Source organism: Pleurodeles waltl, chromosome 8, assembly GCF_031143425.1.
Source record: "Pleurodeles waltl isolate 20211129_DDA chromosome 8, aPleWal1.hap1.20221129, whole genome shotgun sequence".
Taxonomy (NCBI): domain Eukaryota; kingdom Metazoa; phylum Chordata; class Amphibia; order Caudata; family Salamandridae; genus Pleurodeles; species Pleurodeles waltl.
Genome location: NC_090447.1, coordinates 1,326,983,758 through 1,327,006,670, shown reverse-complemented (window position 1 = coordinate 1,327,006,670; position 22,913 = coordinate 1,326,983,758). Strand labels below are relative to the sequence as shown.

At 46.6% G+C, this 22,913-nt stretch overlaps 1 protein-coding gene across 1 annotated transcript in view; it reads left to right on the top strand.

Annotated features, from left to right (window-relative positions):
- The window catches only part of ATM (ATM serine/threonine kinase), a 1,319,133-nt gene that overhangs the window by 711,768 nt on the left and 584,452 nt on the right, over window positions 1-22,913 (top strand). The window contains exon 33 of the mRNA XM_069202321.1: window positions 8,171-8,266. Within this exon, the coding sequence (XP_069058422.1) occupies window positions 8,171-8,266 (96 nt within the window). The remainder of the gene's footprint in view (window positions 1-8,170; window positions 8,267-22,913) is intronic.

Below are 22,913 nucleotides of genomic sequence, written 5' to 3'. Positions count from 1 at the left end.
TGACCTCAGCACCTGACTGGCCCCGTGTTGGTGGTGCTGCCTATGCCCTGGAGACTGAAGTGGTAAGTGCTTTACTTACCTCAATAACTAACCTGTACTTACCTCCCCCAGGAACGGTTGAATTTTGCACAATGTCCCCTTTTAAAATAGCTTATAGCCATTTTATGCCAAACTGTGTACAATACTGCTTTGATTCAAAGTTCTATCTATACCTATGCAAAGTACCTTTCGTTTAATGTACTTATCTGTAATTTGGCTCATGTGGTTGTAAAATAAATTAAGAAAATAATATTTTTCGATATAAAAACCAATTGACCTGGAGTTAAGTCATTGAGTGTGTGTTCTCATTTATTGCCTGTGTGTGTACAACAAATGCTTAACACTACCCCCTGATAAGCCTAACTGCTCGACCACACTACCAGAACTAGAGCATTAGTATTATCTATCTGATAGAGACTTCTAGCTGCAGATCCCTTACCTTAGAATTCCCTGGCGTCGGCTTCGAATCCGGAATTTTCTTTGCTGAGCAGTACCCTGCGCGCGCCGTCGGGTGGCGTCGTTCGGATCTGCATGCGTCGTCCTGCTCCGCGTGGCGTCGTCAGCGTAGTTGGAGCTACCTATGACGTCACGGTTATCTATATAGATGCCAACTCGGTGCATGTACGTCAGTTCTTTTCCTTCCGCGCCGGTTAAGTGCAGATCCGTATTAGATCTACCCTTTTCTTCGACGAACGTCAAGGGTTTTCGCTTTTTGATTGTTTTAAGTCATTTCTTCGAGAAAGACTGGGTTCAAACCATGTGGTGCATGTCATCGTACCATGTTGGTGCGGACTCGCACTGAGTCTGCCTTTGGTTCCTCGAAAAGGATCACGGCTCCACTTCGTGCTCCGACTGTTGGGCCATGGCTCCGAAGGTCTTGAGGAAGAGATCCCTCAAGCTTCTTGCGCCTTGACAGCCATCTTCGGTAGGCGCGACTCCAAGGAGTTCACGGTCCCGCAGTAGGAGGAGGTCGCAGCACTACTTCTGGAGCCCAAAAGTCCTCTTCCTCGCATTCGAGGTCATCTGATCACTCAGGTAGGAGGCACAAGAAGAAGTCTGAGCCAGGGCCGACTCCACGTCTTCCCCCTTTTCTGGGGACCGGAGCGACCCCAGCTCAAATAAAATAATTTTACGAGGCCATCCACCTTGTTTTTGAGTGAGCTGCATCCTCAGGTGGGTTTTTGGGCCCGCAGGGTTAGCAGGGGCCCCATCGGGTACGACGTTGGCGGCTTCGGCCTCAGTGCTGTTGGGGACCCCAGGATCTGTTAACTGATCCGGACCGGCGCTGGTCCCTCGCAGTCAACCTCCTCCGGCACCAGATCCAACGTCTACGCTTCCACCACCACCAGTGCCTACTGGTGGTAGCCCCATCCTCATTCTGGATGATCCAGAGTGACGTCGTATGATGCCGACTCAGACGTAGATGCCAATTCGCCCCAGATCATTGCCTGAGCCTTATTCTGAACAGTCAGGCACAGGAGAGGAGTGGACGGGGTCTGAGGACCCTTTAGAGTATGAACAGGACTGGTACGAGGATCTAGGGGAGGCCAGTGGACTGGACACATCTCCAGATACTGGCATGCTCTCTCCTCCTGTGGCTACAGAGGAGGGAGCTTCTTATGCTATGGTGGTGCATAGGGCAGCTGAAGTCTTGGACCTTGACTTGCCTATGGTGCAAATGAGGACGAATCTCCTGACAGAGGTGCTTCAGCCGGGGTGACTACATCAGAGCCGATGTTGCCCTTCAATGAGGCCCTAACCAACGTCCTTCTGGGAACATGATCCAAACACAGCACAAGGGGTCCTGTAAATAGGACAGTCAGCCGCCCCCATAGACCCGCTCCAAGCGACCCTAGTTTCGTGATCCAACACCCCTCCCTGGAGTGCTTGGTGGTCCAAGCCTCTACTTCCCGTGGTTCCTTCCCTTCTGCTCCCCTGGATAGGTAATCCAAGAGGCTGGATCAGCTTGGAAAGAAAAAAAATTTCTTCCTCCAGCCTGGCATTGGGGTCAGTAAACACCTCTTGCCTATCGGGCCGTTTTCCCATACTTTATGGCATACGATGGCATAGGTGCTGCCCCAGGTCCCGGATGGCGTACGGGACACTCTCACCCAGGCTGTCAAGGATGGGAGAGATGCAGCCAAGTTTACGATCAGGTGTGGATTGGACACGACCGACTCGCTGGGCAGAGCGATTGCATCGTCAGTGGTCCTTAGTTGCCACGCTTGGCTATGTTCAACTGGCTTTTCGGGGGGTGTCCAGTCAAGTTTGCTGGACATGCCTTTTGATGGCTCTCGCCTTGTTGGTGAAAAGGCAGACTCCGCGCTTGAGAGGTTCAAGGGTTCTTGAGCTATGGCCAGATCCTTGGGCCTTTCAGCGCCAACATGACAGCAGTCTGTCTTTCGCCCCTTTCAAGGCTTCGGAAGGGGCGTGATATTACGCCAACCACAATTTAGCCACCATCCTCAGGCTTCACACCATCCCAGAAGAGGACGTGGTCATGGTACCATCAGACCCAGAGGGTCTGGCTAGCGGGCTGCCACCACACAGATCCCCTCCACTGCGCCCAAGCCCTCCTAATGTGGTTCTGCAGGACCACATCAGTCCAGTTGGAGGGAAGATTCAATTTAATCTCTCTCACTGGCTTTCCATCACAACAGACAAATGGGTTCTGCAGATCATACAGAAGGGCTAGTCCCTCCCCTTCCATTCTTTTCCTCCCTCTATTCTCTGACAAAAAAACGACTGATGGAGGACCATTTGGTTTTGCTCCGCGAGAATGTTACGGCTCTCTTGGCCAAGGGAGCCATAGAAAGGGTCCAGATGTCAGAAGTAGGCAGTGGTTGTTATTCCAGCTACCTTCTGATTCCCAAAAAGAACAAGGGCCTTCGCCCTATCCTTGATTTAAGGGACGTCAATCTCTTCCTCAAGAAGGATAAATTTAAGATGCTCACTCTTGCTCAGGTCTTGTCTGCCCTAGATCAAGGAGACTGGATGGTAGCCTTGGACTTGCAGGACCCGTATTTTCATATCCCCATCCTGCCAGCCCAAAGGCTTTATCTGCAGTTCAAGGTGGACCACGAGCACTTTCAGTTTACCGTGCTCCCTTGCGGTCTCACCAGTGCTCCTCAGGTGTTCATGAAGGTGATGACGGTGGTGGCAGCGCATTTGCGCAGGTCAGGGATTTCAGTGTTCACCTACCTCGACAATTGGCTGTTGAAGGCTTCCACACCACAGGCTCTCTTCACCCATCTCCAGACAACGGCCAACCTCCTGCACCCGCTGGGGTTCACTATCAATGTGCCGAAGTCACACCTGATTCCTTCTCAGAAGCTCACTTTCATCGGAGCTGTTCTGGACACAGTGCAGTATTGGACCTGTCCTTCCGAACAGTGAGTCCAGGATATTCAGGTTATGATACCGATGTTTCGGCCACTAACATGTATTTTGGTGAGACAGACTGAGGCTGCTGGGACTCATGGCTTCCTGCATCCTATTGGTCAAGCATGCCAGATGGCATATGAGGGCTCTGCAGTGGGACCTGAAGTTCCAGTGGGCACAGCATCAGAGGAATCTTACCGACGTGGTTCAGATCTCGGCGGGAACTGCAAAGGATCTGCAGTGGTGGTTAGTGAACTGCGATTGGGTCAAAGGCAGACTCCTCTCCCTTCCCCAACCAGATCTCACAGTAGTGACAGATGCGTCACTTCTGGGGTGGGGTGGCCATCTGGGAGAGGTGGAGATCAGAGGTCACTGGTCTCCGGCGGAATCCGGGCTTCATATCAACTTGTTGGAGCTTTGGGCGATCCGACTAGCATTAAAGGCATTTCTTTCTGTTGTGAAAGGGAAGGTAGTGCAGGTTTTCACGGACAACACCACTGCAATGTGGTACTGAAACAAGCAGGGCGGTGTGGGGTCGTGGACCCTTTGTCAAGAGGCTCTGCGTCTCTGGACATCGCTGGAACAGCAGGGCATAGCCCTGGTGGTTCAACACATGGCAGGTTCTCTGAATGCCAGGGCGGACGAGCTCAGACAAAAATGCTTAGCGGATCACAAATGGTATCTCCATCCGGAGGTTGCGCAAGGACTTTTTCAGCAGTGGGGAGATTCTTGGTTAGATCTGTTCTCGTCCGTAGAGAACGCGCAATATCAGCAGTTTTGCATGTTGGGGTTTCCAAGGCGGCTGTCGCTAGGCTACGCTTTTCGTCATGAGTGGAGTTTCAGCCTCCTGTACGCCTTTCCGCCCATACCAGTTCTTCCCAGAGTTCTCAGGAAAATCAAGAACGACCGGGTCCAAGTAATCTTAGTGGCTCTGGATTGGGCACGGAGAGTCTGGTATCCAGAGCTTCTCAAAATGAGCAGCAGTCCTCCAATCAGGTTGCCTCTTCGGGAGGATCTTCTATTGCAACAGCAGGGGAAGGTTCTTCACCCGAACCTGTCAACTTGGCGGCTTCATGCATGGAGGTGGAGCGGCGACAGTTGGTGGTTTAGGACCTCCCTTCCGATGTCTGTGATGTCATTCTGGCAGCCAGGCATGCATCTACTAAGTCGATTTATGCCTGCTGATGGAAACGTTTTGTTTCATATTGTACAGAGAGGTCTATTGATCCTCTTTCTTCTTCTCTATTTAATATCCTTCTGTTTATTTTATTTCTTGCCCAACAGGGTCCCTCTTTAGGGACTCTTAAGGGCTATCTTGCTGCCTTATCGGCTTTTCTACACTTGCCCGATCAAGCATCTTTGTTTATGTCTCCTATAGTACAAAGATTTTTGAAAGGGCTTGTGCATTTGTTTCCACCTGTACCTTTTGTCATTCACCAGTGGTATCTTAATCTTGTTCTTACCTTCATAATGTGTGCTTCTTTTGAGCCCTTACATAACTGTCCTCTCCGGCTGCTCTCTATTGAAACAGCCTTTTTGGTGGCAATTACATCTGCCAGGAGAGTGAGTGAGCTGCAGGCTTTATCTTCAAAACCACTGTATCTCATGATATATCCTGACAAGGTAGTATTAAGAACTCGTGCCTCTTTCCTCCCCAAGGTGGTGACCCCTTTCCATCTGGGTCAAAATATCACCCTGCCCACCTTCTTTGCCCCACCGCATCCCTCTAAAGAAGAGGAGCGTCTCCATCGGCTGGACCCAAAAAGAGCGTTATCGTTCTACCTTGACCGCACAAAAGAGTTCCGGGTGGACTACCAACTCTTTGTGGGGTACGTTGGTGCAATGAAGGGTCGGGCAGTACAGAAACGGTCCATTTCATGCTGGGTCGTTCTTTGTATAAAGATATGCTATGCTTTGGCCAAGAAGCAGCCTCCAGAGTATTGGAGAACTCAGTCTACCAGAGGGAAAGCTGCTACCACTGCGTTAGCTCGTGGCGTGCAAGTGCTTGACATCTGCCAAGCGGCAACGTGGGCTTCCTTGCACACGTTTGCCAGACACTACTGCCTGGATAGCCAAATGAGAATGAAGGGGCATTTTGCCGCTCAGTCATGCAGGACTTCCTGGTATAAAATATATCCTTAAGACACACTGCCAGGAGTTATAGCTTGGGTATCTATTCTAAGGTAAGGAATCTACAGCTAGAAGTCTGTATCAGATGAACAAGTTACTTACCTTCGGTAACAAATTATCTGGTAGAGGCTCTAGCTGCAGATTCCTTACATCCACCCCAGCCTCTCCGCTCTGCGGATATATATATATATATATATATATATATATATATATATATATATATATATATATATATGTATGTGTATATATATATATATATATGTATGTGTATATAATATAGGTTTTTAGTATTTTTGCCTCTCTTAAAGGCATGTATTTTTTCTTCTAACAGTCAAGTGAAAAAGCTAAACTAAATACTGTTTGTTCTTCCATGACTCTGCGTTTCTGGTGTGGAAAGTTGTGGGAAAAGAACTGACGTACACATGCCGAGGTGGCGTCTATATAGACAACCGTGATGTCCTAGACGGCTCCAACGACGCTGACAATGCCACGCTGAGCTGGATGGTACACACGGATCCCAACGAAACCACCCAACGGCGCGTGCAGGGTACTGCTCAGCAGAAAACATTACGGATTTGAAGCGGACGCCAGGGAGTTCTAAGGTAAGGAATTTGCAACTAGATAGAGTCTCTACCAGATAATTTGTTACCGAAGGTAAGTAACTTGTTCATTATTGCCTCTGTCAAGCCTCATGGGGAACCCCTGGTCTCTGTGCACACTATCTCTCACTTTGAGATAGTATATACAGAACCAGCTTCCTACACAGTGCCATTGAATGTTATATGAGGATTACAAGCTTCACATGCAGGAATTTTCAGATAGCATTTGAATCTGCAAAAGACAGCAGTACTGGAATAAGTAATTTATTCTTGTGAATCAAGAGAACTAGGATATTTTTTAAGTCATATAATTTGTGTGGCTCCTTTTTGTCACTCCAACAACGGGCAGGCCATATCAAAGCAAGGAATCCCTTGCTTAATATGGTGTGTCTAGCTTTATGCCATAGCGAAACAGGCAGACCATTTGCAGAATCTCTGCCCATTCCACAAGAAGATTGGTGGCTATGGCGCCTCTCCTTGCTGTTGTACTACTTTTTGACATCTACAAGGATGCATATAGTCAATGTGCATTACGTTAATGGAGCACGCATGATTACACATGCAACCTAACGTTGAGGCCAATGTGAATATTCTGGAACTTTTTATTTTTAATTTATAAAGGTGAGCCTTTACTATGTTTTCTGTGCGCCCTTCTAATAGAAAAAGAAAAGTGATCTAGTTCTGCTTCCAGTTCTCAAACAATGGTATCTTTAATAAATTCATGAGGGGATTAATCTTCTCCATGAGAAGATAGCTACATTATTGCACACTCCTGCTACAGATGATACCAATGGCAAAGGCAGTTTTTTAATTATATATGTGTTATTACCGTTTCTGTATATAACATTTTTCTATGGCTTACAGTTTGGCCATGGTGAATAATTTAAAGTCTGCAATTCAAAGCAACAATACTATTACTGGGGAATCTGTACTTCCAAGTGTAGTGCTTTCCTCTTATCTAGTTTCTAAGCACTAACATAACACACCAGAAATGCACTTCTGAGGTCAAAGAAGACTTTTATTGTTGTTAATTCTTCCCCAACCCCAATTTTTATGTATGACGAATTAGTAGCTTTCAAGTCCGCGTTAATCAAACAAAATATATCAGTTTGCAATATACACAGCAGGTTATATTTATATGATATTGAATGCAAAGCAAAACAAATACTTCACCGTGTGGGAAACTATCTACAGCTTCATCTTTCTAAGGTCTGCAAGCTGATGACCCCTGTCAGCCGCGAGAAAGAGATTCATCTACCCACACAGGATTGCTGTCAGCTGGCGCCAAGCTCCAGCACGAGGTCCGGCAGATTCGAATCTGACTCTCTGCAGCCTGTTACATTCGTTACAAAGGTGTGCCCCCTCCTCTCAGACCTGGAAAACTGAGCAAGCCTTTTGGAGACTGGCCAGGTCTCCAAGACTACTCCTGTTCCCAAGCTCAAGCGGAGAGAAAAACACCCATGTACTCTCTCTTATCAGGTCTAGTCTACTGTGAGAACAAAACATCTTGGTTCATCTTGTGCAAAAACACAGCTTGGAAAAATACAGCTTGGATTCTCAACTGCAATGTCTAACTCCACGTTAAAGGCAATAGGCAGCTAACCTAAGTATCAAATGCAATGTCATGTTAAAGGCAATAGGCAGCTAACCTAAATATCAAATGCAATGTCTAGTGTCATGTCAAAGCCAATAGGCAGCTGAGCTGAATACAAAATGCAATGTATAATATCATGTCAAAGCCCATAGGCGGCTAAACTGAATACAGAAAGTAATGGCTAATGCAATGTCAAAGCCCATAGGCGGCTAAACTGAACAAAACATACAATGTGAACATTGAGCAACTAATATGCGCAGTGGTGAAACACAAAGTCATTGGTCAAAACAAAATTTACCAAATGGCAGTACACCAAGTGAGTAACTTTTTTTGTATTTTTAAGATTTGAACTTTCATATAAAAAATCAGACACGCATCGTTTTTTCTTATCTGGGATAGTTACTGTTTTTCTTTCTTCAACTTTCAGATAACCCACAGGACAGTGTGGTAGTAAAATTGGTCGTGAGCCTGTTACAGCTGTCCAAGACTGCAGTTAACAACACAGGAGGGAAGGAAGTACTTGGTAAGGCCTCAATGGACATGGCACGCATTATTACTCATTTTTTACGTGGAAGTCCCAAGTTTTACGTGGAGCTATTTCCCATGCCACTGTTAGTGTATTACTTTGTAACGGTTTCATTATTTGTTCAGGAATTTTATCCAGAACATGGATATGATCTTCATTGCACATACCTTTGCATCCATTCCCTGTCACTATTACGTTGTCCCATACTGTGTTTTTCTAGAACCCACCAACTGAAGTCAGTTCAATCAGTTCATTTTAAACATTTTAAATTATATGAACTTGGCTACATGTTATTGCTATGTAAACACCATAATTATGTTGCAAACATTTTGAAATATCTCTTATTATACATTTTTTATACTTATTTCACTAAGTGGAGCCAGAGATGATGTTCATTATCTTTAGAAAAACGAATTACTAAGTATATCTTGAGATGTGCTCACTCCTGACATTTGGTTCCTCTACTTTGCGTGTTTTGATGTGCAGACATTTTTATTTGAATTAGCCTACATTTATAGCATTGCTAATCTGTCTTTCTTCCTCTCATTTCTGTGTTCAGTATTCTGAAGTATTGCAATGGTATTTTTTTAATTCTTAGCATTGTTTGCCCCTTTTATGTCTGAAGAGAACAAGAAAAAAAAACACAAACGTATTATGCTTATTTTACATATTCAAATCAAGCCCTAATAGGTAATAGCAAGGTAATGTTCTGCTGGAAGAAAATTGGGATCCTCCAATCAGGTTGGCTGTCTTCCACAATACAGAGTCCATAGCCAATATTGCTCCAGCTAGCCCTTTGCTATGCATCTGTAAGTCACAGTGAAGGTTTTAGTACTTTCTCGTGCATAATCACGGAAAGTGTTCCAAATGAGAATAAGCCATTGGGCTTATCAAAATTTGCCAATCTACTTCGCCTAGCACATTTTCACAAAACGTGCACACTTGTAAGTGCAGGCACTTTCAAATTTCATCAACTATTCTGGAACCACATACCGACTAATCAACATCATCAAGGATCATTTTCTGTTTTGCACACTTTTCTAAATATTTTGTCATGCTGGTAAATCTAATTCTTTACCATGATCACTGGCCTTAATATAAGAAGGGAGAGTACTGCTAGAATTTGATTAAATAACCTTGTAAATGTTAGCTGTGAATCCTCTCAAGCACAACAGAGAAAATATGTATCGCAAGGTTGGAGAGGTTCTTCTCAGTGCCTACTTTAAAGACTGAAAGAAAATGAGGCCAAACCCAGTAACCCCAGGACCCGGGTATGCAAATCTAGCAAGAAGTTTCTGGCCCCAGAGAAGAAGTGTAGACTTTAACTCCCACGGCAAGAATTTAAAAACCTTGTTAACCTGCAAAGTTGAAAGAATTGATTTGAGTATCATTATATTTAATTATAAACATGAATCACCATATTCAGCTGCTCTTAGGATAATGGCTCAGTGAAACATGATTAGTGAGATAAAGAAGGTGCCAAGTGTTATCTACAATATATACAAATTATGGTAAAACATTTATATGGAGTGCTCTTCAAAAGGACCTCTTCAATCCATGTGTACAGAAGTCACTCATCTCAATAAGGAATAATCCACAAGAATTGATGTTGACATGCCCACCCTAAAACCTAAAAAAAAAAAAAACCTTACCACCCCAAAGTCCATACCCACCCTAAAGCCTCAAAATGCCCTTACCACCCAAAAACTCATACCCACCCTAAAACCTAAAAATGTCCTTACCACCCCAAAACACATACCCACACTAAAACCTAAAAGTGCCCTTACTTGCATCTCATTGCATTTACCGCGTTGTAAGTGATGTTTCCATTTATTGGCATTTATGATATGCAAACCAGGAATACAGAGACATATCAATGTGCTGGTCATATTAGTGAGAACCGAGCGTGGTGGTGGCTGGAAATGGATATTACCAACATTTATAATTTGAGCAGCTAACGCATTTAACCCCTCCTGTGTATGCTGTTGGTCATAATTGATATTACATAAACTTTTTAGCGCTAGCAGCCAGGCAGCCTGCCATGGGTTGCCACCCGTAGAATATGTAAGGTATTCTGCATTCCATTAGCTCTTGTTTCTGCATCAATATTGTCTGACCAACTACGCCTGTCTATGAGGTGCTGTAAGTGTCTACTGTACATCCAGACCTTCATGTTACACATGATATTGTCCAGTAACTTCGATGAGGGAGAAATTTATAAATAAGAAAAGTCATTAAATATAACTCACTGTCTCAGGGGTCTGGTACCGATACCTGTGAAGCATTATCACGGAGTCTCAAAATGAATAATGCAGGGGGTCACTTAGTGGCCTATGGTTTTGGAGGGGGGGGGCAACAACAAGGTACCCCACCATTTTTCTGTCCAAGGATAAGTGTCTGGTAGGGGGGGGGGGGAGTGTAATGGGCCGGGGAAACAGGGGATTAAACTTTTAGTTGGTTGCAATTGTGACACCAAAGGGGGGAAAAGTATCACTGTCTGATGTTGCATCCAGTTCCTCTTGGTCAGTGGATATCAAGTTTGCGCTCTGTATCCCTGGAGAACTGGTTTCCCTTTTTCTGCAGCCTGGGTCGTCCCCCTCACTCCCTGTATTCTCCTTCGAGTGTGCCCATGATTCCAGTATTTTAGTCCACAGGCCTGCAGTCGGGCATCTATATATGCCACGGTTATCCTCTCTAATTAGGATCCTCTCCTCTCCTCTGCTGTAGCCCAGACTGTAATATCTCTTATCCAAGTCGCTACCCTCAGGGTCGCAGCAGATTTCCAAGTCAGTGCTACACATTTCTTGGCCAGAGCCAATGCTAGGTCTATGAATTTAGAGCCCACTTTCCTTGTCTGGGATCTGGAGAAAAAACCCTGAAGGCAAATTGCAGTCTATGCTGCGGCCCACAGCATTCTGTATCACCATTTCCCAGTAGGGCCACAGATGGGGTCAGCTTCAGGTCATATGACAGAAGTCTGTATCCGGGAAGGCACAGCTGGAGCAGGTCCTGGGCTCCCCTCCATGGATTATTCTGAGTAAAGCACACCTGGAGCAGGTCCTGTGCTCCCCTCCAGGGATGTTTTGGAGTCTGTGTGGTGCCAAATACGTCATATGAACATAGTTCAATTGGATGTATATCAGCCTCATATTTCTAGAGATTCTCATGGGGTAAGCCAGTATTTTACACCACTCTTTGTCTGTGGTTTGTTGCCTCAGAAGCATGTCACATCAGCTTCTGGTGGCCACCACTGTTTTTCGTCCCATACCTGACAGTGCCTTGTTGATCCATTTGACCAGATGTTTTGCACTGCCCATTCATATAAGTAGCTGTATCACCACATGCGTCTCCAGCTCTTCCCGGCCACCGACCACGTCTCTAAAAGTTTGCACTAGCGCTTCATATATTAAGAATTGACACAGGATAGTTCATAGTGTGCTGCTACGTCCTCCACAGCTATCAATTTGCCCAGCTGATAACAGTCTGCTACTGTCACTAATCCAGCGCTGTCCAGGCAGCCAGTTGCTCATCTGTGAAAGAGACCAGGTCTCCATGTGGAGCACTGTGGCATAAAGGGGTGTCCCTGCAGTCCTCTGCACGCATTGTCTCAAACATTTCAGGGCCACAGCCAGCAGTACACTCGGCCGTGTGATCTCCACCTTTCAGCAGAGCAGCTTTGCCAGCAGAGTGGCCTTGGTGGTCGGACAATCCCATGAGTCCCAGTTCCTCCTGAAGTGCTCCATAATGCCACTGAGTTATCCACTAAAGTTGCGCCACCAGGAAGTACAATCCAAAATCGGAGGCCCCCACGCCTCCCTCTTCTCGGGGGGCATCATAGGCTCTCCAAAGAAACCCTGTGCCAACTGCTCTCTCATATCAAGTCCCTAAGAAGTGTGTCTAATTGTTTAAACCATAAACTCTGCACCTTTACCAATAGATTAACAGATAAATATATTAATTTTGGCAACATGACCATTTTGGACATCGAGATTTAAGCCGTAAAGAGTAGCTTCAGAGAGCGCCAAAATGGGACGCAAGATTTAACAGACCCAAGTGCATACCCCAGGTTACCCTACCGTAGGTCTTCCAAGCAGTGGAACACTTGAATCTCTAGATACCAGAAAGCTGTCTGTGACCACGTCAGACCCTGTGGTATATTCCCAGGCCTCTGGGAAACTGATGTCATAGGGAATAGTAGGGAATAGACATGTTTTTGACCTATTGACTCGGAGGCTAGAGAATGTTGCTCATTCCTTATGTTCGTGCCTGCTGTCGTGCCATCGTAGTGATGTAACAGAAGGTTATCTGCATATAGAAATATTATATGTTCCCTGGCTTCTATCATCACTCCAAAGCCCTTCCTCTCCCAGCGAAAGAGTTCTGCTGGAGGGTCAATGGCAAGGGAGAATAGAAGTGGCAACAATGGGCTTCTGTAGAAAGCTGGTTCTGTACATACTATATCAAAATGAGATATAGTGTGCGCAGAGTCCAGGGGTTCCCCAAGAGGCTTGACAGAGGCAATAATAGATAATACTAATGCTCTATTTGTGGTAGTATGGTCGAGCAGTTAGGCTTATCAGAGGGTAGTGTTAAGCATTTGTTGCACACACACAAGCAATAAGTGAGAACCCACATTCAATCACTTAACTCTAGGCCAATAGGTTTTTATATAGAAAAATATAATTTTCTTAATTTATTTTAGAACCACAAGATTCAAAATGCAGGTAAGTACATTAAATGTAAGGTACTTTGCATAGGTATAATTAGAACTTTGAACCAAAACAGTAATGTACACAATAAGCTATTTTAAAAGTGGACACAGTGCAAAGTTCAGCAGTTCCTGGGGGAAGTAAGTACAATTTGGTTAATACGGTAAGAAAAGCACTTACAAGTTCAGTCTCCGGGGCATAGGTAGCACACCATTGGGGGTTCAAGTCAACCCCAAACACCCAGCACCAGCACCACAGGGCCAGTCAGGTGCAGAGGTCAAAGAGGAGCCAAAATAACATGGGCGCTTATGGAGACAGGGGATGCTCCGGTTCCGGGCTGCTGGCAGTTAAGTACCCACGTCCTCTGGAGCAGACCAGGCACGTCTAGTAGAGCACTGGGGGGGGCCCAAGTAGGCACACAAAAGACACACTCAGCGGCACAGGGGTGGCCAGGTGCAGTGGGCAAACAGGGCGTCTGGTTTTCAATAGGATTCAATGAAGGGATCCGGGGGTCACTCAGATGTTGCAGGCAGGGCAGAGGGGGGCTTCTCGGGCCTGCCACTGACTGCAAGGGTGAGGGCTGCCTGCTGGTCACTGCTGCACCGGTGGGCGGTTTCTCACGGGCATAGGGGCTGCAGGTACAGTGCGTCTCTTCAAGCATCGGATACCTTCGTCCTGGGCAGACACGGTCAGGGGGTGTAGGAAAATGGCTCTCTGTTGCAGTTACCCCCCACTTTTTGCGTGATATTAATGCAGACTTGACAGAGAAGTGTGCTGGGACCCTGCTAACCAGGCCCCAGCACCAGTGTTCTTTCACTAAAAATGTACCATTGTTTCCACTACTGGCACACCCCTGGCACACAGATAAGTCCCTTGTAAAAGGTACCAGTGGTACCAGCGGCCCTGTGACCAGGGAAGGTCCCCAAGGGCTGCAGCATATGTTGTGCCACCCTAAGGGACCCCTCACTTAACACATGTACACTGCCATTACAGATTGTGTGTGTTGGTGGGGAGAAAAAGGCAAAGTCGACATGGCATCCCCCTCAGGATGCCATGCGCCCAAAATACTGCCTGTGGCATAGGTAAGTCACCCCTCTAGCAGGCCTTAAAGCCCTAGGGCAGGGTGCACTATACCGCAGGTGAGGGCATAGCTGCGTGAGCAAAATGCCCCTACAGTGTCTAAGTCCATTCTTAGACATTGTAAGTGCAGTGTGGCCATATTAAGTATATGGTGTCAAAATGAACTCCATGGCTACACTGAATACTGGGAAGTTTGGTATCAAACGTCTCCGAATAATAAACCCATACTTATGCCAGTGCCGGATTTATTACAAAATGCGCACAAAGGGCATCTTAGAGATCCTTCAGTGCAGGACGGACTGGTCTGTGCCAGCCTGTCATTGAGACCAGTTTCTGACCCGATGGGGTGAGTGCCTTTGTGCTCTCTGAGGCCAGAAACAAAGCCTGCACTGGGTGAAGGTGCTTCACACCTCCCCCTGCAGGAACTGTAACACCTAGCAGTGAGCCTCAAAGGCTCAGGCTTCGTGTTACAGTGCCCCAGGGCACTCCAGCTAGTGGAGATGCCCGCCCCCCGGACACAGCCCCCACTTTTGGCGGCAAGCTCGGAGGAGATAATGAGAAAAAAAAGGAGTCACCCACCAGTCAGGACAGCCCCTAAGGTGTCCTGAGCTGAGGTGACCCATGCCTTAAGAAATCCTCCATCTTGGGTTTGGAGGATTACCCCAATAGGAATAGGCATGTGCCCCCCCCCCCCTCCCCTCAGGGAGGAGGCACAAAGAGGATGTGGCCACCCTCCAGGACACTAGCCATTGGCTATTGCCCCCATACCTAAACACACCCCTAAATTGATTATTTTGGGGCGACCCTGAAACCAGGAAATCAGATTCCTGCAACCTACAAGAAGAAGGAGGACTGCTGACCTGAAAGCCCTGAAGAGACGACAACTGATTTGTCCCCAGCCCTACCGGCCTGTCTCCAGACTCAAAGAACCTGCACAGTGACGCATCCAGCGGGACCAGCGACCTCTGAGGACTCAGAGTATTGACCTGCACCTAAAGAACCAAGAACCTCCTGAAGACAGCGGCTCTGTCCAGAAACAGCAACAAAATTGCAACAAAGAAGCAACTTTAAAGAGACTCTCACTTCCCGCCAGAAGCGTGAATCTTCACATTCTGCACTCGATGCCCCCGGCTCGAGTTCAGGACAACCAACACCGCAGAGAAGACTCCCAAGCAACTCCAACAACGTGGACACCCTGAGTCAACCCCCCCTGCACCCCCACAGCAACGCCTGCATAGAGGATCCAGAGGCTCCCCCTGACCATGACTGCCTGGTAACACCCTGATGCCTGGACCAAGCACTGCACCTGCAGCCTCCAGACCGAGAGGAACCACCTACTAGTGCAGGAGTGACCAGCAGGCGGCCCTCATCCTAGCTCAGTCAGTGGCTGGCTCTAGAAGCCCCCTGTGCCCTGCCTGCATCGCCAGAGTGACCCCCGGGTCCCTCCATTGTTTTCAATAGGAAACCCGATGCCTACTTTGCACACTGCACCTGGCCACCCCTGTGCCGCTGCAGGTGTGTTTTGTGTGCTCTTGTGCCCCCCCTGCCCCCCCAAGTGCTCTACAAAAAAACCCTGGTCTGCTCCCCGAGGACGCAGGAACTTACCTGCTAGCAGACTAGAACCGGAGCACCCCTGTTCTCCATAGGCACCTATGTGTTTTGGGCTCTCCTTTGACCTCTGCACCGACCGGCCCTGTGTTGCTGGTGCTGTGGCTTTGGGGTTACCTTGAACCCCCAATGGTGGGTTGCCTATGCCCAGGAGACTGACTGTGTAAGTGCTTTATTTACCTGAGTAACTAACCAAAACTTTCCTCCCCCAGGAACTGTTGATTTTTGCAGTGTCCACTTAACCAACTATTTGCCATTTTAACAAACTGTGTTCTACTGTTTTAAATCAAAGTTCTATACTTACCTGTGTGACGTACTTTGCATTTTATGTGCTTACCTAAAATCTTAAATCTTGCAGTTCCAAAATAAATTAAAGAAAATATATTTTTCTATATAAAAACCTATTGGCCTGGAGTTAAGTCTTTGAGTGTGTGTTCCTCATTTAATGTCTGTGTGTGTACAACAAATGCTTAACAGTACCCTTTGATAAGCCTGCTGCTCGACCACACTACCACAAAATAGAGCATTAGTATTATCTAACTTTGCCATTATCAGCCTCTGAGGGGAACCCTTTGACTCTATGCACTCTATCTCTCACTTTGAGGTAGTATATACAAAGCCAACTTCCTACAGGGGGGTCCTCTGGATTCCCTCTGCAGTCATCGTCATGGGGGTGCAGAGAGGTCAGCCCAGGGTGGACACGTTGTCGGAGTCACCTGGGTATCCTCTCTGGGTCGTTGGTTTCTCTAGACATGTGCTAGGGCGTCTGGTGCAGAGTGGTGGGTACTCACACTTCTGGAGTGAGGTGAGAGTCCCTTTAAAGATGTTTTCTTCTTTCTTTGGTTGGACAGGTCCGCTGTCGGCAGAGGTCGCTGGGCCTGCAGGATGCGTCGCTGCTGCAGGTTCTCTGAAGTTTGAGACAGCTCAGTAGGGCTGGGGCCAAAGCAGTTGTCGTCTTCCTTCTTCTCTGCGGGGTATTTCAGCTAGGCAGTCCTTCTTCTTTGTAAGTCATCAGGAATCTGAAATCGTGGGTTCAGGGTCGCCCCTAAATACTCAATTGAGCGGTGTGTTAGGGTCACAGGGAAGTAGCCAGTGGCTACCGCCCTTGAGGGTGGCTACACCCTCCTTGTGCTCTCTCCCTTTGGGGAGGGGAGCACGTCCCTATCCCTATTGGGTTAAATCCTCCAAAACAATCTATACCCTGTTCCTCATGGGAACAGTCTAGCCCGAACTGCCAAGCCAGGTCCTCCCTGAACCGGAAGCAAGCATCTTGGTACCGGTTTCAGGGAATCAACCTTCATCAGCCAGGCTAGCTTGAATCCAGTGGCACAGTGATCACGGAACCCACGTCTGGGCATACCCTTCCCACTTAGGGCAACTTTAGCAACACAAAAGGATGATGGACGGAGTGCTGAACAATGCATACACTCACCACCCCGTCACAGATCTGGCTTTAATCCATCATTCTTTTGCTCACCATGCCACCCCAGTTTGGACCCAGCCGTATGCAAATCAGTCTTGACCTTGTTCCTAATGGGAACAGTCCAGCCCGAACTGTGTTGGTAAAGTTTCCACCACCAGAACCAAAATAGCTTAAAACAGAGCCCGTGCAAGGCTTTATGGAGTGCTCGAGCAGGAGAGCAGTGAAAGTATGAGCAGCTTTACTGCTACCGTAATGAGAACGTGGAGTCCACTCCCATGCTGCACGTTTTGCATCCTCATGCAGCAGCATTCTTTTGTTGCGCTGCCCATGTCCCACCAGCAGCTTTTTTTTGTATGATAGTGACCAAATGGGGAGCCCATTTTTACACTGCTGAGTTGACTCCCCACTCACCAGTGCACTCAGTGCTTTTGCTGTATCCCGCACTTCCTTGCTCCCTACCCATTCCATGCGGCAGGGTGCTGCTGTGTGCATCCCACTCTTCCTGGCATGGAGAATAAGAGGTCACACTGCAATGTGGGAGACAAGCTCTTTACTTTGGGGCCCCGGGGATGGTGTCCTGGTACCCATTACAGACTATGCCAACCACCGTTAGATGGGACTCTCAGGAGTTGCACTATCTTGAAGAGTGGGCCCTACGCACTTCCCCCTCCCCAAATATAATTTTTTTTTAAAATCAAAACCCCCTGACCCTCCCCAGGCCGTAGCCCACTCCGAGGGGATTATAATTAAAAGGATACTGACTTTTTTTTCAATGTTTACCCCGGTACTGATATAAAAAATGAAAATTTGACCCACAATGTGTAGGAGGGGGCATGGTATCCCTACCCTGCTCCCTTATATGTGTATTCTTTTTTTCCAGGACATGAGGACTTACTGCCTGAGCAAATGTATTTGTTGATGTTGGCAGCAGCCAATCAGACGTACTAGTACAGCCTGAAGTATCCCCATTTTTAACCCTAATTTTTCAAAGCTACTAAATGGATTTACATCTACTCACAAAAAACAGCTGTGTCTAAAGCTCCTCTGAAAAATTGCTTAAGAAAAAAAGTCCTTTGGGACCCTGCACCCCTTTTTCTCAGCCCCCACTTAACAATTCACCCCGAAAAGGAGCTGAGGGTGGATGGGATGAACCATATATTTTTTTTTTGGTGGGGTGGGGGGGTTTGTAAAGATTCTTCAACTGGCGGCAAAGGTAAAAGGTATTTAGGAAACCAAAAAATCCATTCTTATGGAAACCGGGTCCTAACTAGAACTATACAGTGGCAACTGCCACTGTGAAATGTGTATATATATGTGTGTGTGTGTATATATATATATGTGTCCGATGGCATGTGTAGCTGCAGATACACATGCATAACTCTTCGGACATCTAGTGTTGGGTTTGGAGTGTTACAAGTTGTTTTTCTTCAAATAAATATTTTCGGAGTCACGGGGTCGAGTGACTCCTCCTCTCGGTTACAGTGCGCATGGGCATCAACTCCATTGTTAGATTGTTTTCTTTCTGCTGTCAGGTTCGGACGTGTTTCCTCACGCTCCGAGATTTAGAATCAGAAACATTAGAAAAATCATTTAATCATCGGTATTGTTGGCTAAATCTTAAGGTATTTTTCAAAGACCACAAGGAGACAAAGTGCTCTGTTTTCCTTCGTGGGATGTAGAGTCCAGTGTCACACCTGCATATAGTTAAACCTTGCTTCTGGCAAGTGGTATACTTTTTTAATGCCATCAGACGAATTAATCTGACTGTTTTGAAACCTGGAACCTTGCATAACACACCTTTTCTCCCTCCAACTTCCACACAACTGGGGAGAAAAAAAAGCAGTGGATAAGAAATAAGGCTTAGGTGGTAGTTCACCTTATCCCACACCAATAACATCACCATAGTCACTGGGAATGATTACAATCCACAGCTCCTCTGGGATCAATGCAGCCAGGGGACCTACCACATGGAGTGGTAGCTATCAGATAGTCTAGTTAGAACCACTAGTTGTCTGTTTCCATTTTCTCTTGTTTCTCTAAATATCTAAGGTGAGTTGCTCATTGTTATGATAGGCTATGTGGGAACGAAAGCCTTTATTGTAAAATAGACTGGTAAAATCACCTGGTATAGCATACTTTACACAAATACTAGAATCTTTCCCTGCCATGTAAAGTTGTTTATCAGGGATTAAAGAGTTTTCAGGAGAGTGCATGTGACAGTGAAGAATATTGTCGTAAACCAAGAAATATAAAATCTTGGGTAGAATGGTCCTTTTTATTCTAGTCACCCTGTCTATCCTGGAAACGTATTTCATCTACCATTTCTTTAAATCTTGTTTTATTTTTTCTTTCATTTAGTGCTCTCTTCTGCAAACGTTCGTGTGGTTCTTCAGATACCCATGGTTTTTAAGACGTTGCTGACTCCCTGGACACCCTGATTTGTTCTCTTGGATTTTCCTTCTATGCTTACTCTTAGGTTAACTTAAGAGGAGGCACGCTGGCTGCAGGAAGCTGGCTTTTTATGTGGTGTACCAATGTAGGGTCACACCAGGCCAAAAGCGTAGACGACCCTTGTTGGTTTACATGGGCTTACTTTAATAATCCCAAGTGCTTTAATTGTGGTAGTGTGGTTGAGCAGTTTAGGCTTATCAGAGTGGAGTGTTGAGCATTTGTACGCATAAATGAGACACACACTCAAAAAGAAATCGGAGGTTAATTTAGAAAAATAATGCAGATTTATATACATATTTTGACACCAAGATCATTGTTACTGGGTAAGAACTTTAGACAGGATTGATATCTACAAGAAGAACAGTAAAACAGCAATGATTTCAGATTTGAGGCATGAGCCTCGAATCGGTAATTTTACCCTATGGGAGAAACATTCATGCATAGGTATACTTGCAAACGGTCGCAGAGGGTATCCTTTTGGCCTTAAGGTGCTGGGGGCCAAGGACATAGTACCATTAGCAGTTCAGGTTTATCTGCCCTGGTGTGTTGGGTTGCAGAGGTGCAGGTCCTGCTGGTAGCCTTGAGCTGCTGTGAAAGTTTAAAGGGACCTGTCAAAACAACAGAGTCTGCAAGGGAGGGACTTGGGGACAAGTCCAGCAGAACCCAACAGGGGGCCAGCTCATGGGGACTCTTAGGCCAAGGGGACACAGGCAGAAGTCCGGTACTTGGGCTGGAGGGCTCAGGTGCAGAGGTACAAGCTGGCCACTTAGAGTTGAAGGCTCTCACAGTTCTCAGTCAACATGCAGAGGGAGGAAACACAAAACAGGCACGGCCACTCTGGATGTGGCGCTCATCTGTCCTATCGCCCCTCAACGTGCAGGTACGTTTTGGCAGCAACGGTGTCCAGACTAGACACAAACAAGCCTTGGTGGACGCAAGTGTCCCGGTAGTCAGGGTATTGGTGCAGGGTGGCTTTAGGAGGGTCTAGCGTCTCGAAACTCTCCAGAGAGACCTGGCTGACCACCTGTCGTGCTTCTCCCTTGGTGGGCTCGATGGGCAACAGCATGGGTTCCTGGGAATAGGTCGTTGTTGCCTGCAAATGTAAGGAGATGGCTTCTCCACCCCAAGGGAGATGCTGCCTGGTTGTTGATGCACTGTACAGTCCTCCAGAGCTTTGGGAGGATGCACAGTTTTTGGACGAGTCGCGTTGGTGTAACTGTTGAGGTTCCAGCAGCAGGGCTGGGTTTGGTGCCAAGTGGTTGTTAAGTCTTCTGTTCTCGTAATAACTGCTCTTCTGTTGTCTTTCTTCTGTTCTCAGTAGACAAATCTGAAGTCCTGGTATCAGGGAGACCCCTAAATACTGAATTTAGGGGCATTAAGAGGAGTGAAAGGCAGAGCCAATGGGCTGCTTACCCCTGGGGTGACTACAATCCCTAGGTGACCATTTCCTGTGGACAGTGGGCATATTTCTGACCCAGAGTTCCTAGTTCCACCAAAAACAAGATAGTGGAACCTTTCCTCGAGTGTCCACTTCAGGTAGCCCACCATAGGGATGTATCTAGCCGAGAAGTGCAACATGCCTCCTGGTTAACTAATTTTCCACCTGTTCTTGTACCGAATGGGCCTCAGGGTAGGGGGCAATGTTCTCCGGGTCCTAAGGGAAACCATGGGCTCATATCAAAGGCGACCGGAGCTTTAAAGCCTCTGGCCGTGAAATGCTAAATCGCTAGCCATCCTGCTGGAGGAGATATGATCACCTTGCTCTGGAGCAGGCATTGCTTCTGGCCACTGAGAGCACAGGCTCTAACCTGCAGGGGGTCGGCAACTCGCTTGTGGTGGCAGGCTGGTCTGTACCGACTAAGGTTAGGTTTTCAGGGGGCATCTCTAAGATGCCCTGTAGATGTATGTCATGAAAAATCTGATACTGGCATCAGTATGGATTTATTAAGACAAGGTGTTTGATACAAAATACCAATATTTTCAGTGAAGCCATCACGTAGCTGGGTACCTGTTTAAGACCAGTGCCCAATACATGTCCTTAAAATGGCTTCCTGAACACTTGCAGTGTCCAGTAATGGAACTAGGCATCACAGGCTCATGGGGATGTACCCTCACATGTATTATAATGCACCCTGCCTTAGGGGTTTAAGACCTGCTATAGGAATGACTTACATACAATTTATGCAGTGGATATGGACATTTCACACTAGATGTGTGCAATGTCGTGTTCTCAAAGTGTTTTGAACCATTTCATGCATTCTGCAGTGGGAGTCTGCATGTGTTTGAGAGTGGGTCCCTTAGGGTAGGATAATACATGCAGCAGCCCACAGGGATGCTAAAGTCCTAGCCAATCAGATTACAGTTAGACATTTACCTTGTTTTGAGGGAAAGGGCACTGGCACTTGCGGCCTGGATAGCAGGGTCCCAGTACACCTTTAGCCTGAAAGCATCAGTAATAGGGCAAAAAGTGAGGTTGACCATGTACAAAAAGGCACTTTACTACACTGGCTGTTAGCTAATACTTTCTAATTTAACTTTGAATGTTTGGAACTGCTGGCCTTCTGAACTAGATTTGTTGTTGGCACTCACCTCTTCAGTACATAAGTTAGGTTTCTATTATAGAGGAACACAAGCCAACCCTGATGAGCAAACGGATCTAGAAGAAGACTAGCTCACACTAGAGTAGACTTTCCTTCATGATTCATGAGCTGAAGCCCTATGAAAGACTGCTTTGGGGGAGAAGAGCTGGAGGGAGCACAGTGGAAGCAGAGTTGAGTGGTAGGCCACTGTTGTGCAATACTGCAGTGAGTTGAATCCAGGCTACCGTTGATTATGAAACCAGGAAGGGTGTTGCTAAATATACCCCCAATTAAACTACCACATACCTAGTTTCGACTGAGAAGTGCTTCCTGTTTAAAAGTATGGGGAAGGGAATTTAGGAGTTACTTTACTATCATGTTTCAATGTTGCTGTTATCAGGCTATGAACTACTACTGATATAACAAGAGAAAACAAAAAATTAAATGAGCCACCACACTCTTCATAGCCAGTAAATAGTCAAACACTCTGCTTCATCTGAGCATCCCAGATGACCCCACAATGCGGTCCATAACAATCTTACATGCAACAAGCTCTATGAATACTTTATGATAAGCTATTGTGTAATGACATCGAAAGTCAGTGGCTTCAAAGAACAGATCAAGAGATAGCAGTCTTCAGGTGCGCCAAATGACATTACCTGGCAGTCCTGCTGGAGCACAACATTGTACCATTGTGGATGATCCAAATATTTTAGTTTAGGGTATTGCCCATATTGCTCCATCGATCCCTCCTACTGACAGTCTCAGAAGTGACAGCAGACCCCCAGGGGTGT